This window comes from Schistocerca nitens, chromosome 2, assembly GCF_023898315.1.
Source record: "Schistocerca nitens isolate TAMUIC-IGC-003100 chromosome 2, iqSchNite1.1, whole genome shotgun sequence".
Lineage (NCBI taxonomy): Eukaryota > Metazoa > Arthropoda > Insecta > Orthoptera > Acrididae > Schistocerca > Schistocerca nitens.
In genome coordinates this window covers 291,740,314-291,760,780 of record NC_064615.1, presented here as the reverse complement: position 1 = coordinate 291,760,780, position 20,467 = coordinate 291,740,314, and the positions used below count along the sequence as shown (strand labels likewise).

The 20,467-nt window shown below is 39.9% G+C and overlaps 1 protein-coding gene across 1 annotated transcript in view; it reads right to left on the bottom strand.

Annotated features, from left to right (window-relative positions):
• Positions 1-20,467, bottom strand: part of LOC126234993 (dynein beta chain, ciliary-like) — a 732,993-nt gene that overhangs the window by 347,449 nt on the left and 365,077 nt on the right. Inside the window, exons 26-27 of the mRNA XM_049943730.1 lie at positions 17,473-17,638; positions 12,712-12,835 (exon numbers count right to left, since the gene is read on the bottom strand). Coding sequence (XP_049799687.1) covers positions 12,712-12,835; positions 17,473-17,638 — 290 coding nt within the window. The remainder of the gene's footprint in view (positions 1-12,711; positions 12,836-17,472; positions 17,639-20,467) is intronic.

The following is a 20,467-nucleotide window of genomic DNA, read 5'->3' as shown; positions in this document are numbered from 1 at the left end:
TCTGCCTGTGTCCATTCATGCGAATGGACAGTTTGTTGCTGGTCATTCCCACATAGAATGCGTCACAGTGTAGGCAGGTCAGTTGGTAGATCACGTGGGTGCTTTCACACGTGGCTCTGCCTTTGATTGTGTACACCTTCCGGGTTACAGGACTGGAGTAGGTGGTGGTGGGAGGGTGCATGGGACAGGTTTTACACCGGGGGCGGTTACAAGGGTAGGAGCCAGAGGGTAGGGAAGGTGGTTTGGGGATTTCATAGGGATGAACTAAGAGGTTACAAAGGTTAGGTGGACGGCGGAAAGACACTCTTGGTGGAGTGGGGAGGATTTCATGAAGGATGGATCTCATTTCAGGGCAGGATTTGAGGAAGTCGTATCCCTGCTGGAGAGCCACATTCAGAATCTGATGCAGTCCCGGAAAGTATCCTGTCACAAGTGGGGCACTTTTGTGGTTCTTCTGTGGGAGGTTCTGGGTTTGAGAGGATGAGGAAGTGGCTCTGGTTATTTGCTTCTGTACCAGGTCGGGAGGGTAGTTGTGGGATGCGAAAGCTGTTGTCAGGTTGTTGGTGTAATGCTTCAGGGATTCCGGACTGGAGCAGATTCGTTTGCCACGAAGACCTAGGCTGTAGGGAAGGGACCGTTTGATGTGGAATGGGTGGCAGCTGTCGTAATGGAGGTACTGTTGCTTGTTGGTGGGTTTGATGTGGACGGACGTGTGAAGCTGGCCATTGGACAGGTGGAGGTCAACGTCAAGGAAAGTGGCATGGGATTTGGAGTAGGACCAGGTGAATCTGATGGAACCAAAAAAGTTGAGGTTGGAGAGGAAATTCTTCACTGTGAGTCCAGATCATGAAGATGTCATCAATAAATCTGTACCAAACTTTGGGTTGGCAGGCCTGGGTAACGAAGAAGGCTTCCTCTAAGCGACCCATGAATAGGTTGGCGTACGAAGGGGCCATCCTGGTACCCATGGCTGTTCCCTTTAATTGTTGGTATGTCTGGTCTTCAAAAGTGAAGCAGATGTGGGTCAGAATGAAGCTGGCTAAGGTAATGAGGAAAGAGGTTTTAGGTAGGGTGGCAGGTGATCGGGGATGCATGCCACTCTCCTTGACGTTGACCTCCACCTGTCCAATGGCCAGCTTCACACGTCCGTCCACATCAAACCCACCAACAAGCAACAGTACCTCCATTATGACAGCTGCCACCCATTCCACATCAGTCTCCCATCCTTCATCAAAGACACCAACCACTTTCTCGAACGCCTGGAATCCTTACCCAATCTGTTACCCCCGGAAACCATCCTTGTAACCATTGATGCCACTTCCTTATACACAAATATTCCGCACATCCAGGGCCTCGCTGCGATGGAGCATTTCCTTTCACGCCGATCACCTGCCACCCTACCTAAAACCTCTTTCCTCATCACCTTAGCCAGCTTCATCCTGACCCACAACTTCTTCACTTTTGAAGGCCAGACATACCAACAACTAAAGGGAACAGCCATGGGTACCAGGATGGCCCCCTCGTACGCCAACCTATTCATGGGTCGCTTAGAGGAAGCCTTCTTGGTTATCCAGGCCTGCCAACCCAAAGTTTGGTACAGATTTATTGATGCCATCTTCATGATCTGGACTCACAGTGAAGAAGAACTCCAGAATTTCCTCTCCAACCTCAACTCCTTTGGTTCCATCAGATTCACCTGGTCCTACTCCAAATCCCATGCCACTTTCCTTGACGTTGACCTCCACCTGTCCAATGGCCAGCTTCACATGTCCGTCCACATCAAACCCACCAACAAGCAACAGTACCTCCATTACGACAGCTGCCACCCATTGCAAATCAAATGGTCCCCTCCCTACAGCCTAGGTCTTCGTGGCAAACGAATCTGCTCTAGTCCGGAATCCCTGAACCATTACACCCACAACCTGACAACAGCTTTCGCATCTCGCAACTATCCTCCCGACCTGGTACAGAAGCAAATAACCAGAGCCACCTCCTCATCCCCTCGAACCCAGAATCCCCCACAGAAGAACCACAAAAGTGCCCCACTTGTGACAGGATACTTTCCGGGACTGGACCAGACTCTGAATGTGGCTCTCGAGCAGGGATACGACTTCCTCAAATCCTGCCCTGAAATGAGATCCATCCTTCATGAAATCCTCCCCACTCCACCAAGAGTGTCTTTCCGCCATCCACCTAACCTTCGTAACCTGTTAGTTCATCCCTATGAAATCCCCAAACCACCTTCCCTACCCTCTGGCTCCTATCCTTGGAACCGCCCTCGGTGTAAAACCTGTCCCATGCACCCCCCCACCACCACCTACTCCAGTCCTGTAACCCCGAAGGTGTACACAATCAAAGGCAGAGCCACATGTGAAAGCACCCACGTGATTTACCAACTGACCTGCCTACACTGTGATGCATTCTATGTGGGAATGACCAGCAACAAACTGTCCATTCGCATGAATGGACACAGGCATACAGTGTTTGTTGGTAATGAGGATCACCCTGTGGCTAAACATGCCTTGGTGCACGGCCAGCACATCTTGGCCCAGTGTTACACCGTCCGGGTTATCTGGATACTTCCCACCAACACCAACCTATCCGAACTCCGGAGATGGGAACTTGCTCTTCAATATATCCTCTCTTCCCGTTACCCACCAGGCCTCAATCTCCGCTAATTTCAAGTTGCCGCCACTCATACCTCACCTGTCATTCAACATCATCTTTGCCTCTTCACTTCTGCCTCGACTGACATCTCTGCCCACATTCTTTGTCTTTAAATATGTCTGCTTGTGAGATGTCTGCTTGTGTCTGTATATGTGTGGATGGATATGTGTGTGTGTGCGAGTGTATACCCGTCCTTTTTTCCCTCTAAGGTAAGTCTTTCCGCTCCCGGGATTGGAATGACTCCTTACCCTCTCCCCTAAAACCCACATCCTTTCGTCTTTCCCTCTCCTTCCCTCTTTCCTGATGAGGCAACAGTTTGTTGCGAAAGCTTGAATTTTGTGTGTGTGTTTGTGTTTGTTTGTGTGTCTATCACCGTGCCAGTGCTTTCGTTCGGTAAGTCACATCATCTTTGTTTATATATATAGTGGTTAGCAGGTCTGAGGGTGGATAAGAGTGAAGAAGGGGGATGGCAGATGTGACTGGATGGTGGAATTAGTGGGTGCGAACTGGGATAGAATGGAGAAAGTGTCGGGGGTGGAGAGGGGCTCGTAGGATGAGATACAATATCGTATGGCACTGGAAATGTGTGGGAATAAATACGCAAAAATATGTGAAGTGGCACAGAGAGAGTGATCAATTAGAAAGAGCATGCAGCGTGGTTTGTAAGGTGACAAGAGATACACACAAAAGAAGAGAAAGAGGATGAACATTGAGTGAAGTGTTGTAAAAAAAAAAAAAGAAAAGAAAAAAGAAAGGAGAAAAGCAATGGGTTAGGAGCAAAGAAAAGCCACCACGAAAAAATGAAACAATGGAAAATCCAGGATGTACTGTAACAATATTCCGAGAAGGAAAGTTGCTACTCACCATATAGCAGAGATGCTAAGTCGCAGGTAGGCACAACAAAAAGATTTCCACACTTAAAGCTTTCAACCAATGGCCTTTGTCAACAATAGACACACATACGTACACACTCACACCCATACAAATGCAACTCACACACACGACTGCAGTCTTAGGCAACTGAAACCACACTGCGAGCAACAGGGCAAGTGCATGATGGGAGTGGCGACTGGGTGGGGGAAAGGAGGAGGCTGGGGCGGGGAGGGGGAGGGACAGCGTGGTGGGGATGGCGGACAGTGAAGTGTAGCAGGTTGGGTGGTGGGCAGGGGAGAGGTGGGGAGGGGGGAGGGAGTAGTGGAAAAGAAATAGAGAGAAATAAATAGAAAAATAAAATAAATAAAAAAGACTGGGTGTGGTGGTGGAATGATGGTTGTGGTAGCAGGGAAGGGGCTGGATGGGTGAAGACAGTGACTAACAAAGAAGTTTGAGGCCAGTAGGGTTACGGGAACATATGATGTATTGCAGGGAAAGTTCCACCTGCACAATTCCGAAAAGCTGGTGTTGGTGGGAAGGATCCATATAGTACAGGCTGTGAGGTAGTCATTGAAATTAATGATATAATGTTTGGCAGCATGTTCAGCAACAGGGTAGTCCATTGGCCAAATGCTTTAAGTGTGAAAATCTTTTTGTTGTGCCTATCTGCGAGTCAGTATCTCCTCTATGTGGTGAGTAGCAACTTCCCTTCTCAGAATATTGTTATATGTAGAATTTGATGGACGAAATAAATTAATTAATTAGCTAACATTCTCATGACCACTGCTGCCAGTGATCATGTACAGTGGCTACATTCCTGCCAAGTCTTTCTGAAATACTGCAGTAGGAACATCCATCTAATTGTAGTGTTATTACACAACCTTGTTCAGATTCAGTGAGGTGTTGACAAATGGCATCTTTGCTGTCTTAAGGGCATTCTTGACTAACATCAACTCACCATGTTCAATCTCAAACGTATCTAATGCTCATGACCATTATAGTGTGTATTTTAAGCAAACCTGATTTTCATCCCCACAGTTGCCCTACTAGCGTTACACTACATGACTGGCATGAAATCTGAATTGAAATTATTTTTTAGACCTAGAAACATCCTAAAAACTTTCATTATACCACACAACTCCTTCTTGGTGTTGCAATTTATTTATTCCCTCCCTCCCCCACCCCCTCCTCCACGCCCCCGGCACTGTATTTCCACATCCTCAGAACACTGTCGGAGTTTACTTTCCGCCCTTTGTGAATGTAAACACAACTAAAAACCTGGTAGATGATGCAGTGAATCAACATGATACTTGCAGGAATCACTCAGCATAATAATCCCACTGCATTTTGATGCTGCAAGTTGTAGTTAGACATGTGGGCCTGGATCCAGCTATAGACATCAATACTGCATCTGACACCACTTGTAATGGCCTGTCAGCTGCTCGATGTCTCAACAAGAAAACATCACTAACCAAACATACATTTTATTAGTGAATACACTACAACAATCATAATGACACTCTGTGGAGGCAATGCTCTTTAAGATGTCTGTTGAAGACAGTGGATGTGGAGGCAATGAGGTAAGCAGGTAGGCCGTGGTACCGGGAAGCTTGCTGTGTCACTCACCTATGGAAATGGTGTTGCTAGCAATTCAGCAAGAATGTGACATAAGTTAAATGTGGTGAGCTAGGCCACCACACATTGAGCACCAATTGGCACCAGATTCCACTGTGGACCCCGCAAGGAAGACAGCTCTCAGCAGTAGTGCTCGACCTTGCAAGTGGAGGTAGACAGCGACGGTATACCGGCACAAGAGAAGGTGGTTGGGTGGCTGCACTGCCCCAGTTTTGAACAGCAGTCCTCCAAGGTAGGAGGCTGACAGTGACTGGAAGTATACCAGGACGTTGTCTACTGGCTGGAAGGTGCTAAGTCCACAACATCAGACTCTGGTGAATCAGCTGAAGGCCTGCAGGTAGTGGAGCCCTGTCTCATGATGGCAGCTTGTAAATTCTTATCAACTCATATTCTGACATGGACCTCTCCTTGAAGCTTGCAGCTCCCAGACTTCATGCATTTATTTAAAAGTCAGGGGTGTCTATATGGGGTTGATGTGCACTAATTTTTCCAAGGCACCGATTCCCATCACACAGCCCCAACACAGCCTATGGCTCGGGCATGAAAATTATCAGGACACCACTCTACAGTGGTTCTGTCTTTTTGCTGTGCCAGTGTTACTACAACATTGGTCCCTCACCTGACCTGGCAGTGTAGTAATTGTTCAGCGTTGTAGCAACTGTTCTTTTTGTATCAGCAGGCCACCCCTGATATAGCAGTGTATGGTTGGCTGGAGTCCAATCTGTAGTCAGTACGGTTTCAGATAATCTCATTCTTATGAAATATAACTGTTTCTTTTTTCAAACAAAGTAATGAATGCTATCAACAGAGAATCAGATTTATTCTATTTTCCTAGATTTTGTATGGATTTTAACACTGCTCCTCACAAGTGATTTCTAACCAAATTGTGTGCATATGAAGTATTGTCTCAGCTGTGCAACAGGATTCATGACTTCTTGTCAGAAAGGTTGCAGTTCATAGTAACTGATGTAAAGTCATCAACTAAAGCAAAGTGATATCTAGCATTCTCCAAATGAGTGTTATAGGCACTCTGCTGTTCCTAATCTACAAAAACGATTTAGGAGGCAATCTGAGCAACCCTCTTAGACTGTTTGCAGATAATACTGTCATATACTAACTAGTAAAATCATCAAAATATCCAAACCCCAACTGCAAAATGAATTCGTCAAAATATCTGTAGGGTCCAAAAAGTGCCAATTGCCTCTAAATAATGAAACGACTGAGGTCATCCACCTGACTACATAAAAGGGATCCTTTAAATTTCTGACACACAATAAAACACACAAATCTAAAGGCTGTCAATTCAATTGAATATCTATTGATTCAAATCACAAACACCTTTAACTGAAATGATCAAGCAGATAATGTTGTGGGGTAGGTGAACCAATCTGTGTTTTATTGGCAGAACACTTAGAAGATGCAAGAAATGTACTAAAGAGACTGCCTACATTATGCTTGTCTGTCCTCTTCTGGTGTATTGCTGTATGGTATGGGACAAGATATGGTTGACAGAGGACACCAAAGTTCATAGAATGGCAGCTCGTTTACAGAGGACAGCAAAGTTAATACAATGGCTGATCATTCTGTATTATCATGAAATAAGGGAAAGAGCATAATGGGTCTGATACATGAGTTGGGGTGGCAATCACTAACACTGATATTTTCCATTGAAGTGAGATCTCTTCACCAGATTTCAATCACCAACTTTCTCCTCCAAATGTGTAAATATTTTATTGGTGCTCACTTACAGAGAGGCAAATGATTATCGCAATAAAATAGAGAAATCACCGCTAGCACAGAAGATTTAAGTGTTCATTTGTCCCATGTGCTATTCAAGTGTGGAACAGTAGACAAGTAATCTGAAGGTGGTTTAATGAAGCATCTGCAAATCACTCAACTGTGAATTACAGAGTAGTGATGTAGATGTAAACTCCTGCCTTACACAAACCTAGATCATGCTTTACAGGTCCCCAAAAGACATTAATCTTAGATGGTGGTCAAAAAACACACTTCACATTATGTTTCTACAGAATGTGACCAATTCTGTTGGAGATGCTAACTGCTAAAGGCAGAAAGGTCACAGATTTAGTTGCCACTTCATTATTTTCATCATTCACTTGATTCCTGAGTTATTGACTGAGCAGCACAAGTCTGCCTTGTCTTTCACTATAACCTGTCTACCAAAAGTTGATTTCAAGGTGTGCTAATTCAGCTGACAAAATACCAGGGTCTGAGATGGTATGGGTCCTATTAACCAAGGTATTCATACACCTTCATGCTGACCTGGATGGTTTAAGTGTCAGCCTCAAGAAACACATCAGTGGGAGTTGGGATCCTATTAACAGCATGTTCCAGTGTGTCAAAAAATTAGTTGTGTGGGTGGCATTGCTTGTTTAGGTGTGTGAGTTATCTATCTGCATATGTCTAGTGTGGTTTTTGTTCAACATAGCCCCACCTACCGAGATCTTATATTTCCTTATCCAGTGCTCTGACATAGCATTTGTACCTTGAAAATGACAGTGTTCACTGGTCAAAATATTGATGGTTGTCAAAGATGTTATCAGGTTGAATTCTCTTAAATTGTCTAAAGGTTCCATACACCAGAAATACTAAAGTTTCATGTGTAAAATGCTTTTAAAAATGGTTTCACATTAATTTCCTGTAGGATTGTACAGGAGATTGTAACGAATTCGAGCAAAATGGAAATGGAAAATAGTTGGCTTCTTACCACCATAGCAAAAAGTGTTAGACTATTTCCATAAACAAATTTGAAAATAAGTAACATGGTTAGTTTGAGTGGATAGTAGGCATCAGTTACAGGAAGAGAGGTAAAGGAAACGGTGGTGGATAAGAATATCCAGAAAAAGGCAACAGGATAATCTATTGAAAAAAAATTCAAAGTTTCAATTACTATTTGATCAAAGTTTTCTTCCCTATTTCAATCAGGATACAACTACATAATTTTTATTCTTACGTCATTCATGTTTGTTGACTATTTTCTTCAATGGAAATCCACAAAAACAGGCAAAGTAATAACAATATACATTGCTGTGCAAGCCTTAAGGATGAAAGTAATTTTCGCATGATGTGTCACTGCAAATAAGTAGCTCGATGAAACTTGGACCACACAAAGAAAGAACTGCTATAGTATAGTACAGAAAGTAACTGAAAGAAATATGCAATGAGATGAAGAGAAATGACACTTTTATTCAAAGACAACAATTACATTGAAGTCACTACAAGATGGAAATGCATTCTTGACAATATGCTCCCATGCTGGCCGCAAGATTGGTAGGAAGTTGCTGTTTTAGGATGTTTCAGTCCTTCACCAGTGTGGTAGACAACTGCTGGATGGTTGTTGGTGCATGTGGACATGCTGCACATCTCCCAACTGCTTCCCACACATGCTTGATGGGATTTAAGCCAGGGGAACAGACAGAGGAGTCAATTAGCCAAACATCCTCTCATTTAAAGAGCTCCTCCACCTGCACTGTTCAATGTGGTCGTGAAATATAACCCATAAAAATTAGGTCATTGCTGAATGAACCCATGAAAAGGCAAAAATTGGGAAGGAGTAAAGTGTCAAAACAGTGTTGACCAGTAAGAGTACCATTTTCAAAGACGTGGAGGCCAGTATACTGATGCAACATCATGACTCACCACAACAAACCACCTGGACCACCAGAATGATCATGTTCGACATTATTCTTGGGTGCATCACATGGTACCTCTTGTAATATGCGGGAATATCCAGCATTGTCAAAGATGATCGTTTTGGTGGTTCAGGTGTTAAAGTGTGGGGAGGTGTAAGCTGCATGGGCGTACTGACCTCCAAATATTTGTACATGATACTCAGTGGTCAATGTTATTGTGACACAATACTCCTTCCCCATTTGTTTCTTTTCATGCTTGCATTTGGTTATGATTTTATTTTTATGGATGAAAATGTGCAACCACATTGAGCATCACAGGTATAGGAATTCTTGGAATGAGAGGATACTTGGCAAATGTAATGGCCTGTCCATTCTCCCCAACTTAAATCCCACCAAGCACATGTGGTATGCATTGGGGAGACATATTGTAGCTCATCCATATGCACCAACAACCATCACCAAGTAGTTGTCGACTATGCTGGTGGAGGAATGGAACACCCTACTACAAAAACCCTTACCATCCCTGTGGACAGTATGGCAGAATGTTACAGAGCAAGCATTGCTGTCCATGGTGATCACACACCCTATTAAAAACCATGTCTGAACCTTTTACAATGTCAAAGGGACCACCATAAGTCACAGTGACTTCAGTATGATTATTGTCTTATTCGAACACTGCTTTCCCCCAAAACTTACCAAGGTTAGAGCAATGTCTACAAACAAGCCATGGATTACTCGAGGAATAGGGGTATCTTGTAAAACAAAAAGAAAACTGTATCTGTCAATCCGAAACATTTCCAATGTTGATGCTATAGCACATTATAAGAAATACTACAAAATATTAAAGACTGTAATACGGATGTCAAAGCAAATATATTACAAGGAAAAGATAGTCATATCAGATAACAAAATAAAGACAATATGGGATATAGTGAAGGAGGAGACCGGTAGAACCAGACATGAAGAGGAACAAATAGCATTAAGAGTAAATGATACATTGGTGACAGATGTGTATAGTGTTGCAGAACTTTTTAACAAACATTTTATAACTGTTACTGAAAAGATGGGGTTGTCAGGTTTGGTAGATGCTGCTATGGATTACCTTAGACCAGACATTTCAAGTAACTTCCACAATATGAATTTGACCCTCACTACCCCAACAGAAATAATGTCCATCATAAAATCTTTAAAATCAAAAACATCTAGTGGGTATGATGAAATATCAACAAAGTTAATTAAAGAATGTGATTCTGAGCTAAGTAACATATTAAGCTATCTGTGTAACCAGTCGTTTATCAGTGGAATATTTCCTGAATGGCTGAAATATGCTGAAGTTAAGCCACTGTTTAAGAAGGGAGATAAAGAAATAGCATCAAATTTCCGTCCAATTTCACTGTTGCCAGCATTCTCAAAAATTTTCGAAAAAGTAATGTACAGTCGTCTTTATAACCATCTTATCTCAAATAACATACTGTCAAAGTCACAGTTTGGATTTCTAAAAGGTTCTGATATTGAGAAGGCTATCTACACTTACAGTGAAAATGTGCTTAATTCATTAGACAAAAAATTGCAGGCAACTGGTATATTTTGTGATCTGTCAAAGGGCATTTGACTGTGTAAATCACAATATCTTTTTAAGTAAACTGGAATATGATAGTGTAACAGGAAACGCTGCAAAATGGTTCAAATCTTATATCTCTGGCAGGAAACAAAGGGTGTTATTAGGAAAGAGACATGTATCAAGCTATCAGGCATCATCCAACTGGGAACTAATTACCTGTGGGGTCCCACAAGGTTCCATTTTGGGGTCCTTACTTTTTCTTGTGTATATCAACGACCTTTCATCAGTAACATTACCAGATGCCAAGTTTGTTTTGTTTGCTGATGATACAAACATTGCAATAAATAGCAAATCAAGTGTAGTCTTAGAAAGATCAGCCAATAAAATATTTGTGGACATTAATCACTGGTTCCTAGCCAATTCTTTGTCACTAAACTTTGAAAAAACACACTACATGCAGTTCAGAACTTGTAAGGGGTGTCCCAAGAGTATATGTCTAACATACGATGACAAGAAGATAGAAGAAGTGGACAGTGTTAAATTCTTGGGATTACAGCTTGATAATAAATTCAACTGGGAGGAGCACACCACAGAACTGCTGAAGCGTCTTAACAAATCTCTGTTTACAATGCGAATTTTGTCAGACATAGGGGATATAAAAATGAAAAAGCTGGCATACTATGCTTACTTTCATTCCATAATGTCATATGGGATTATTTTTTGGGGTAATTCATCAAGCCAAGCTAAAGTTTTCCGGGCACAAAAACGTGCAGTAAGAATTATATTTGGTGTGAACTCAAGAACATCCTGCAGAAGCCTGTTTAGGGAACTAGGGATACTAACTACTGCTTCCCAATATATTTATTCCTTGATGAAATTTGTCATTAAAAATATATCACTTTTTCAAACCAACAGCTCAATTCATGGAATCAATACTAGGAATAAGAATAATCTTCACAAGGATTTAAAGTCACTTAGTCTAGTACAAAAAGGTGTGCATTATTCAGGAACACACATTTTCAATAACTTGCCAGCAGCCATAAAAAGCTTAACAACCAATGAAATTCAGTTTAAGAGAAGCCTAAAGGATTTATTGGTGACCAACTCCTTCTACTCCATTGATGAATTTCTTAGTAAAACCAACTGATTTGTATATAAGTACAACATAACTTCTGCACAATTTCAGTGCAGTAATGTGTTCATTGAAAATTTGTGTGTGTGTGTGTATAACTAACATCTGCACCATTTCAGTGCAGTAATGTGTTCATTGTAAATAAGTATTACAGTAGTTGTATTACACGTTTATTACCTTATCAATAAAAAAAAAAAAACTTTTTTATTTTAAATCCAGTGCATTAGTATTTGTAAAATGACTCTTAGTGTTCATTAAAAAATGACGATCATACCACTTGGGACCTGTGGAATGGTACATTAGCTTATTTGTTTTAGTTGTAAATATTTGTCATGTATTGTTGTTTTTCTGACATGTTCCACATCGCCGGCCGCGGTGGTCTCGCGGTTCTAGGCGCGCAGTCCAGAACCGTGCGACCGCTACGGTCGCAGGTTCGAATCCTGCCTCGGGCATGGATGTGTGTGATGTCCTTAGGTTAGTAAGGTTTAAGTAGTTCTAAGTTCTAGGGGACTGATGACCACAGCAGTTGAGTCCCATAGTGCTCAGAGCCATTTGAACCATTTTGTTCCACATCCTGGAGGACCTCCTCACTACGGATCAATTGGAATGAAAGTAAATCTAATCTAATCTAATTTGTATAAAAGCGTCATTTCTGTTTGTCTTATTCCATATTTCTTTCAGTTACCTTTAGCAGTTTGTTCTACGCATGGTATGAAGTTTCGTTGAGATATATTACTTGGCAGTGACACATCATGCAAAAGTTACTTCTGTCCCTAGGTTTTGCACATCAGTGTATTAACAGCATTAGTTACTGTTAAAAATAAAGATAGCCAAATTTGCAGGTCACAGCAATGTTTCAGAGTGATCTTTTGTGAAATGTTTTGTAGTGCTCATCAATGAAATGTTTTATAGTTCTCTGTTTTGTAGTGCTTTTTAGTGAAGTACATGTACAGTTTACTTACTGTACAGGTGATTATGAAGAAAGAAGAAAAGTACAACAAATAGACAACAGAAGACAGAAACACACAAAAATTAAAAATATGATCATGAAACAAATGATCTGTCTATGAAACCTGCTAAAAATTTATACAGGGGTGAAAAAATAGTTGGCATGTAAGTTAAAAGCTGTATAACTCTTGGAATAGCCAAATTATTTAAATTCATGACAAAGAATCTAATTTTTCACTCACCTCGGATTTCTTTGCCAAACTTCTTGCATTCCTGATCCATGTTTTCTACATCAATTTTCTTCCATGGTGTAGTCTTCCAGTCATCTATGTATGATCTCACAATGTATATATAGTCCCATAAAGTCTGTTTGAATGAATAATATTTTAATTAGATTTAAATATCTAATCAAAAATTATAATACAAAGATAAAACTTAATAGGATTTGCACGTTAGTACAGTTAACAACACTAAACTTGGCTAGCAGAAACCACAGAATATAGTAGGCCTACTGAAATCACTTAAATGCAACATATCAACAATGAAGGAAAAGTCAGAATACTACTTACAGTAAAGAAGACAAGTTAAGTAGATTAGATTAGATTAGATTAGATTAATACTAGTTCCATGGATCATGAATACGATATTTCGTAATGATGTGGAACGAGTCAAATTTTCCAATACATGACATAATTAAGTTAATTTAACAACATACTTAAGTTAATATAACAACTTTTTATTTTTTGTGTTTTTTATTTATTTATTTATTTATTTTTATTTTTTAATTTTTTTTTCTTAATTTATATCTAAAAATTCCTCTATGGAGTAGAAGGAGTTGTCATTCAGAAATTCTTTTAATTTCTTCTTAAATACTTGTTGGTTATCTGTCAGACTTTTGATACTATTTGGTAAGTGACCAAAGACTTTAGTGCCAGTATAATTCACCCCTTTCTGTGCCAAAGTTAGATTTAATCTTGAATAGTGAAGATCATCCTTTCTCCTAGAATTGTAGTTATGCACACTGCTATTACTTTTGAATTGGGTTTGGTTGTTAATAACAAATTTCATAAGAGAGTATATATACTGAGAAGCTACTGTGAATATCCCTAGATCCTTAAATAAATGTCTGCAGGATGATCTTGGGTGGACTCCAGCTATTATTCTGATTACACACTTTTGTGCAATAAATACTTTATTCCTCAGTGATGAATTACCCCAAAATATGATGCCATATGAAAGCAATGAGTGAAAATAGGCATAGTAAGCTAATTTACTAAGATGGTTATCACCAAAATTTGCAATGACCCTTATTGCGTAAGTAGCTGAACTCAAACATTTCAGCAGATCATCAATGTGTTTCTTCCAATTTAATCTCTCATCAATGGACACACCTAAAAATTTGGAATATTCTACCTTAGCTATATGCTTCTGATTAAGGTCTATATTTATTAATGGCGTCATACCATTCACTGTACGGAACTGTATGTACTGTGTCTTATCAAAATTCAGTGAGAGTCCATTTACAAGGAACCACTTAGTAATTTTCTGAAAGACAGTATTGACAATTTCATCAGTTAATTCTTGTTTGTCAGGTGTGATTACTATACTTGTATCATCAGCAAAGAGAACTAACTTTGCCTCTTCATGAATATAGAATGGCTAGTCATTAATATATATTAAGAACAACAAAGGACCCAAGACTGACCCTTGTGGAACCGCATTCTTGATAGTTCCCCAGTTTGAGGAATGTGCTGATCTTTGCATGTTATTAGAACTACATATTTCAACTTTCTGCACTCTTCCAGTTAGGTACGAATTAAACCATTTGTGCACTATCCCACTCATGCCACAATACTTGAGCTTGTCTAGGAGAATTTCATGATTTACACAATCAAAAGCCTTTGAGAGATCACAAAAAATCCCAATGGGTAGTGTTCGGTTATTCAGATCATAGTTGCAGACAGGCACAATTAAAAGACACTTACATATAGTTTTCGCCCACAGCCTTCGTCAGTGAAAGACACACACACACACACACACACAGACACACACACACACACACACACAAGCAAGCACACCTCACTCACACGCGAGAAGGGAAAGGGATAGTAGTGTATGGGTGGGGACAGAGACGAGGTCGCAACCTATGGTAACATATTGTCCCCCCACCCTCTACCTGACAGTTTCCACCCCCTCTGTCCTATCATCTCCTCCACATTCTCATCTTCTACCCTGTTTATTTGCAGCCCTCTGCCAATACACCCACCAGTCTTTCCCCACTCCTCTCCTTTTTTGCTCCTTTTTTCTGCACCTCCTTGCCTCACAATCTCCTGACGCTGCACCTGTTGGCACTCTAGTCCCTGCACACTTCACCAAACAATGTATGTTCCCTCCCATACACTACTATCCCTTCCCCTTCCCCACCCTCTCCAGATTGCTGCTTGCATGTCACATGATCACGTGATGCTTCATTCTGGGCTGAAACGTTGGAGTTGGTGGTCATGTGTGCATGAGGTGTGCTTCCTTGTGTGTGTGTGTGTCTTTTACTGACGAAGGCTGTGGCTGAAAACTATGTGTGGGTGTCTTTTAATTGTGCCTGTCTGCAACTTGATGTGTCTTCTTTATAGTAAGTAGCAATCTGTCTCTTCCTACATTGTTAATACAAATGTAGTGTTTTTTTTCTTCCCAATTGTACAAACCACCTTCAGCAACTTGACCATGGCATTATAAAAGACCTGAAACAAAAATACAGGAAGATGCTTGTATAGAAGACACTGGCCTGTCTTCATGCTATGTTGAGAAAAGTTACAATCTTGAACACTATGGATTTTGTAAGAATTGCCTGGGATTCCATGCAAGAAAGTACAATCTCAAAGTGTTTCAAGAAGGCTGGCTTTCATCAAATACAAAAGACATCATGGCAGAAAATGAAGAAATTGCAGGTGAGCAAGTAATGAGGCAAGAAGAAAACACTGATTACCTTAGCTTCGATGCTGAATGTGATTAAGTTGTTGCCATCTCAGTCAATGAAAACTGATGAAGTCTTGTAGAAACAGATGACAGAGAAAGATGAAGAAAGTGAAAATGAGGATGAACCAGAACCTTTGCTGGTTCCTATAATTTCGAAAATTGTTGAAATAATGGACACAACATATTAACAACAAGGATTGTTTGATAAGTTTAGTAAAAAAGCAAGAATTTTCCAATTTCCTGCCTGATGTCTGCAGATTATAGAACTTTGCAGCAGAATATAAATCTCTGTACTGAGTTCCAGATATAAATGCATAGCCTATAAGGAAATTGGTTTTACTTTAATACTAGTTTTGTGATTTAATCTGCTGCCACATGCAGGTGGCTTTTTAAAGTCATTGACCCTGTTGGTCATTGGTTGTATGAACTCACACAGGCAAGACTTGTGCAGATATGTGGCACGTCAGTCACCACTGATAGTTCCTCAAAAGTTTTCATGCAACAGGTCTATAAACTTTTAAAATTTCTGTAAGATTTCATGGACTTGGAAGAAAGGTTTACTACCGTATATTTTTCACAATTCACAGAATTCAACAATGAAATGCAATGTGATGTTCATAATTTATTAAATTCTTGAATGAGTTCACAGATCCCTCTGTCACTGCATGCACAGCATTTAAGCAAATGTAAAATAAATATTTTTACTAGCCAAACAGTATCCACACTTTGTTAAAGACATTTCTGTTTTGCCAGCCATATCTTTCCTGCAATCAAATCAATTATCAGGAAGTTAGTACAACAATAATTGGGCCTAGTGACTGGTACGGGGTCTCCCTCTACTCACCAATGTAGCCAACCAACTTTAAAATGAGCCACACACTTCATTAAGCCATTTTAACATCCAATGCTCATTGTTTGCAGAGAGTGATACAGTCACATATTGATTTCAACAAGTGGAAATTTTGTCTAAGTCTTTGTGCACTTCCTTACTATTGCCCAATGCTGATATTTTTCTGTAGACAACCGAGTCATCAGTGGACAACAAACTGCCACAGATGAATTTCTTGTTTACGAGACTGTCGTATAACTAGCAATTAGTGTCCTATCCCCAGGTAAACTAAGAGAAAGAAAAGCCACAGAGAAAATCTCAGTTCAGCCATATTTCTACTACATTATCCAAAAACGTGTTGGTATGTGACAAAGTTTTCACAGAGAAGACACGTCAAGTTGCTGACAGGCACGATTAAACACACACATACAACACCCACGCATAAGGAAGAACACCTGATGCACACATGATGACCAATTCCAGCATCTTGGGGCAGAATGCCAGCCCGAGATCCTGAAGTTGGTAGTCATGTGTGCGTGAGGTGTGCTTGCTTTTGTGTGTGTGTGTGTGTGTGTGTGTGTGTGTCTTTAGTGACAACGGCTGTGGCCAAAAGCTACATGTGAGTGTCTTTTAATCATGCCTGTCTGCAACTTGATGCATGTTCTTTACAATAAGTAGCAATCTATCTGTTCCTACATTGTTGATATTTCTACCTGGAGTTTACGTTGTTTGATTAGATTTTCAAAGATGTTATTGTACTAGATTAGATTAGATTTACTTTCATTCCAACTAATCCGTAGTGAGGAGGTCCTCCAAGATGTGGAACATGTCAGAAAAACAATAATAAATGACAAATATTTACAACTAAAACAAATAAGCTAATGTTCCTTCCACAGGTGCCAAGTGGAATTATGTGTTGCTCAAGATACAATGGGCAATAAAAAGAACATGCACTATAATTCCATTGTCATTCCCAAGCAAATTTTCTATGTATAGAAATTTACTATGCAATCTGAAATACTTACAGGATATTATCATAATACTGTACAAGATATACAGCAAACTTTAAAATATATTACACAACAGTAATGCAATGTACTGGATTTAACTTATCTAATAAAATATGAATGTTTCTGAGTAGTAATCAGTGGTACTTTTTATATGATAATGTGTTACGTATTAACAAAAAAAACCACACACACACCTTTAACATTTTTATTTCTTTGCAACATGTCCTAAGTTGCTTGTATTCAGGGACTGTTACTTCAAATAATGATGCCTGTTCCTGGAGCACTGTCATTTGCTCTTCCATTTCTGTAATTATGGTATGTGTAACATCCATTAAAGTGTATGCATCATCACAGCCATACCTAAAATCATTTACAATGTAAATGAGTATCACTGTGTAAAACATATCCTACTTCATTTAGCAGTTTAACATGATAATGGTGAGTTAGTTAAGTGTTTCACAGATTAAGTTCACAATATATCATGATATGGAATATGTCAACAAACATAGCACACTTACATACAACTTTCAAAAAAATATACAAAAAATAAAATTATACCATGACATGATCTCTCTTCAAGAACTTCTTTAAGGTATAGAAGGAGTCGTTACAGAGAAACATCTTTGATCTATATTTGAAAACACTTCTGCCATCTGTCAGACATTTTACTCCCATCGGTAGATTGTCAAAGACTTTTATAGCTGCATATTTCATCCCTTTCTGTACCCAAGTTAGGTGCATTAAAGGGTAATGCAGAGCATTTTTCCTTCTAATGTAATTCTGGAGGTCTCTGTTACTCTCAAATTTAGATGGAATACTGACAACAAATTTCATAACTGAATAAACATACTGTGAGGCTGTGGTTAACATTCCATGCAGCTTAAAGAGATACCTGCGAGACATACATATGTGAACCTCATACATGATTCTAATTACCTCTCTTTTCTTTTGTGCAATGAATACATCTTGCCAACATGAGGAGTTATTGCAGAATATTATCTCATAAGACATCAATGATTGAAAATCTGCATAATACATTAACTTACTGACTTCTATGTTGCCCAAAGATGTAATTCTTCTTATGGCCAAAGTACCTGCACATAAACGTTTTAGCAGGTCTATTACATTGTCCCAATTTACTACGTGTACAACTCTGCTTCCGTCGTTTGCCAATAGGTGGCAACAACGGAAAGTAGCAGTCGAAACAAACACATCGCAGATGTCAAGCGGTTAGCTTGGACCTCGATCAACATAACCTCATTCAAACATTAGTTGATTTGTGTTTGCATCATAAAGATGTTCTTGATTGAAAATGTCAGTTTGCGAGCCTAACTATCATCATTTGCAGGAGGTGTTACTGTTCAGTTTCAATGTGAGGAAAACAGCGGCTGAGTCTCATCCAGTGCTCTCAGGTAGGTATGGTAAGGATACTAGTAGTGAAAGAATGTGTCATGCGTGGTTTCAACTCTTCAAGAATGGTAATTTTAACGACGTAGACTGGCATAATGGTGGAAGAGAGAGTGTTTTCGAAGATGCAGAATTGGAGACATTGCTGAGTGATGACTTGCGTCAAACTCAAGAAGAATAGGCACAATTAGTGGGAGTGACACAGCAAGCCATTTCAAAATGTCTCAAAACTATGGGCATGATTCAGAAAGAAGGAACTTGGGTCCTGTGTGAGCTGAAACCAAGAGACGTTCAACGGCGTTTGTGTGTTTGCAAACAGTTGCTTCAGAGACAAAACAGAAAGGATTTCTGCATTGTGTTGTGATTGGGGAAGAAAAATGGGTTCATTACGATAACCCTAAACGCAAAAAATCATGGGGATGTCCCGGCCATGCTTCCACATCAACAGCAAAACCGAATATTCATGGCTCCAAGATCATGCTCTACATTTGGTGGGACCAGCTCAGCGTCATGTACTATGTGTCAAAACCAAGTGAACCAATCACAGGTGCTCATTATCGAATGCAATTAATGTATTTGAGAAGAGCATTAAAAGACAAATGGCTGCAATACAGCGAGATGCACGATAAAGTGATTTTGCAGCATGACAACACTCGAACCCACGTTGCAAAAGAGGTCAAAATGTACTTGGAAACATTAAAATGTGAAGTCCTACCCCACACGTTGCATTCTCCACACATCGCTCCCTCTGACTATCAATGGCGCGTAGCCTGGCTGACCAACACTTCCGAACTAATGAAGAAGTCACAAATTGGATCAATTTGTGGATCTCTTCAAAAGATGAACAATTTTTTCGACGCGGGATTTGTACAATGCCCAAAAGATGGGAGAAAGTAGTGGCCAGTGATGGAAAATACTTTGAATGATACATGTGTAACCAATTTGCTTTGTTAAAGCCTCAAATGCTGGAGAAAAAACTGTGGAAGCAAAATTGTACACCTTGTAAGTTTTCATCAATATGCACAGCTATGAACTTACTATTTTCTACCATCTTTATTACTTCTTGCTGCTATACTATGTTAAAGGAGATGGAATATTTCTGACAGTACAAAACTGAATTAAAGCTAGTCCATTTCTGCATCTACATCTATACTTTGCGAACCACTGTGAAGTGCATAGCAGATCGTACATTCCAATGTACAAGTTATTAGGACTTTTTCCATTCCTTCCATGTATGGACTGTGGGAAAAATGACTATTTAAATGCCTCTGTTTCTGCTGAAATTATTCTAATCTCATCCCCACAATCACTGTGGGAGCGACATGTAGAGGGCTTTAGTTTATACCCAGTGTGATCATTTAAAGCCAGTTCTCGAAACATCGTTAGCACACCTTCTTGGGATAGTTTTGCAATATTTTCAAGAGTCTGTCAGTTCAATTCTTTCAATATCTCTGTGACACCCTCTACTGATCAAGCAAATGTTTGACCATTCATGCTGCCCTTCTCTGTATATGTATATGTTCAAAATCCCCTCTTAGTCCTATTTGGTAGAGTCCACTCACTTGATCGATACTGTAGAATGGGTCGCATGAGTGATTTATAAGCAGTCACATTTGTAGACTGATCGTATTTCCCTAGTATTTTACCAATAAACCTATGTGATCATTCCACTTCATGTCAGTATTAAGTGTTACATACAAGCATTTGTACATTTACAGATTCCAACTGTGACTCACTAATATTATATTCACAGTGTACTATGTAGTTTTTTTTTGTTTTTGT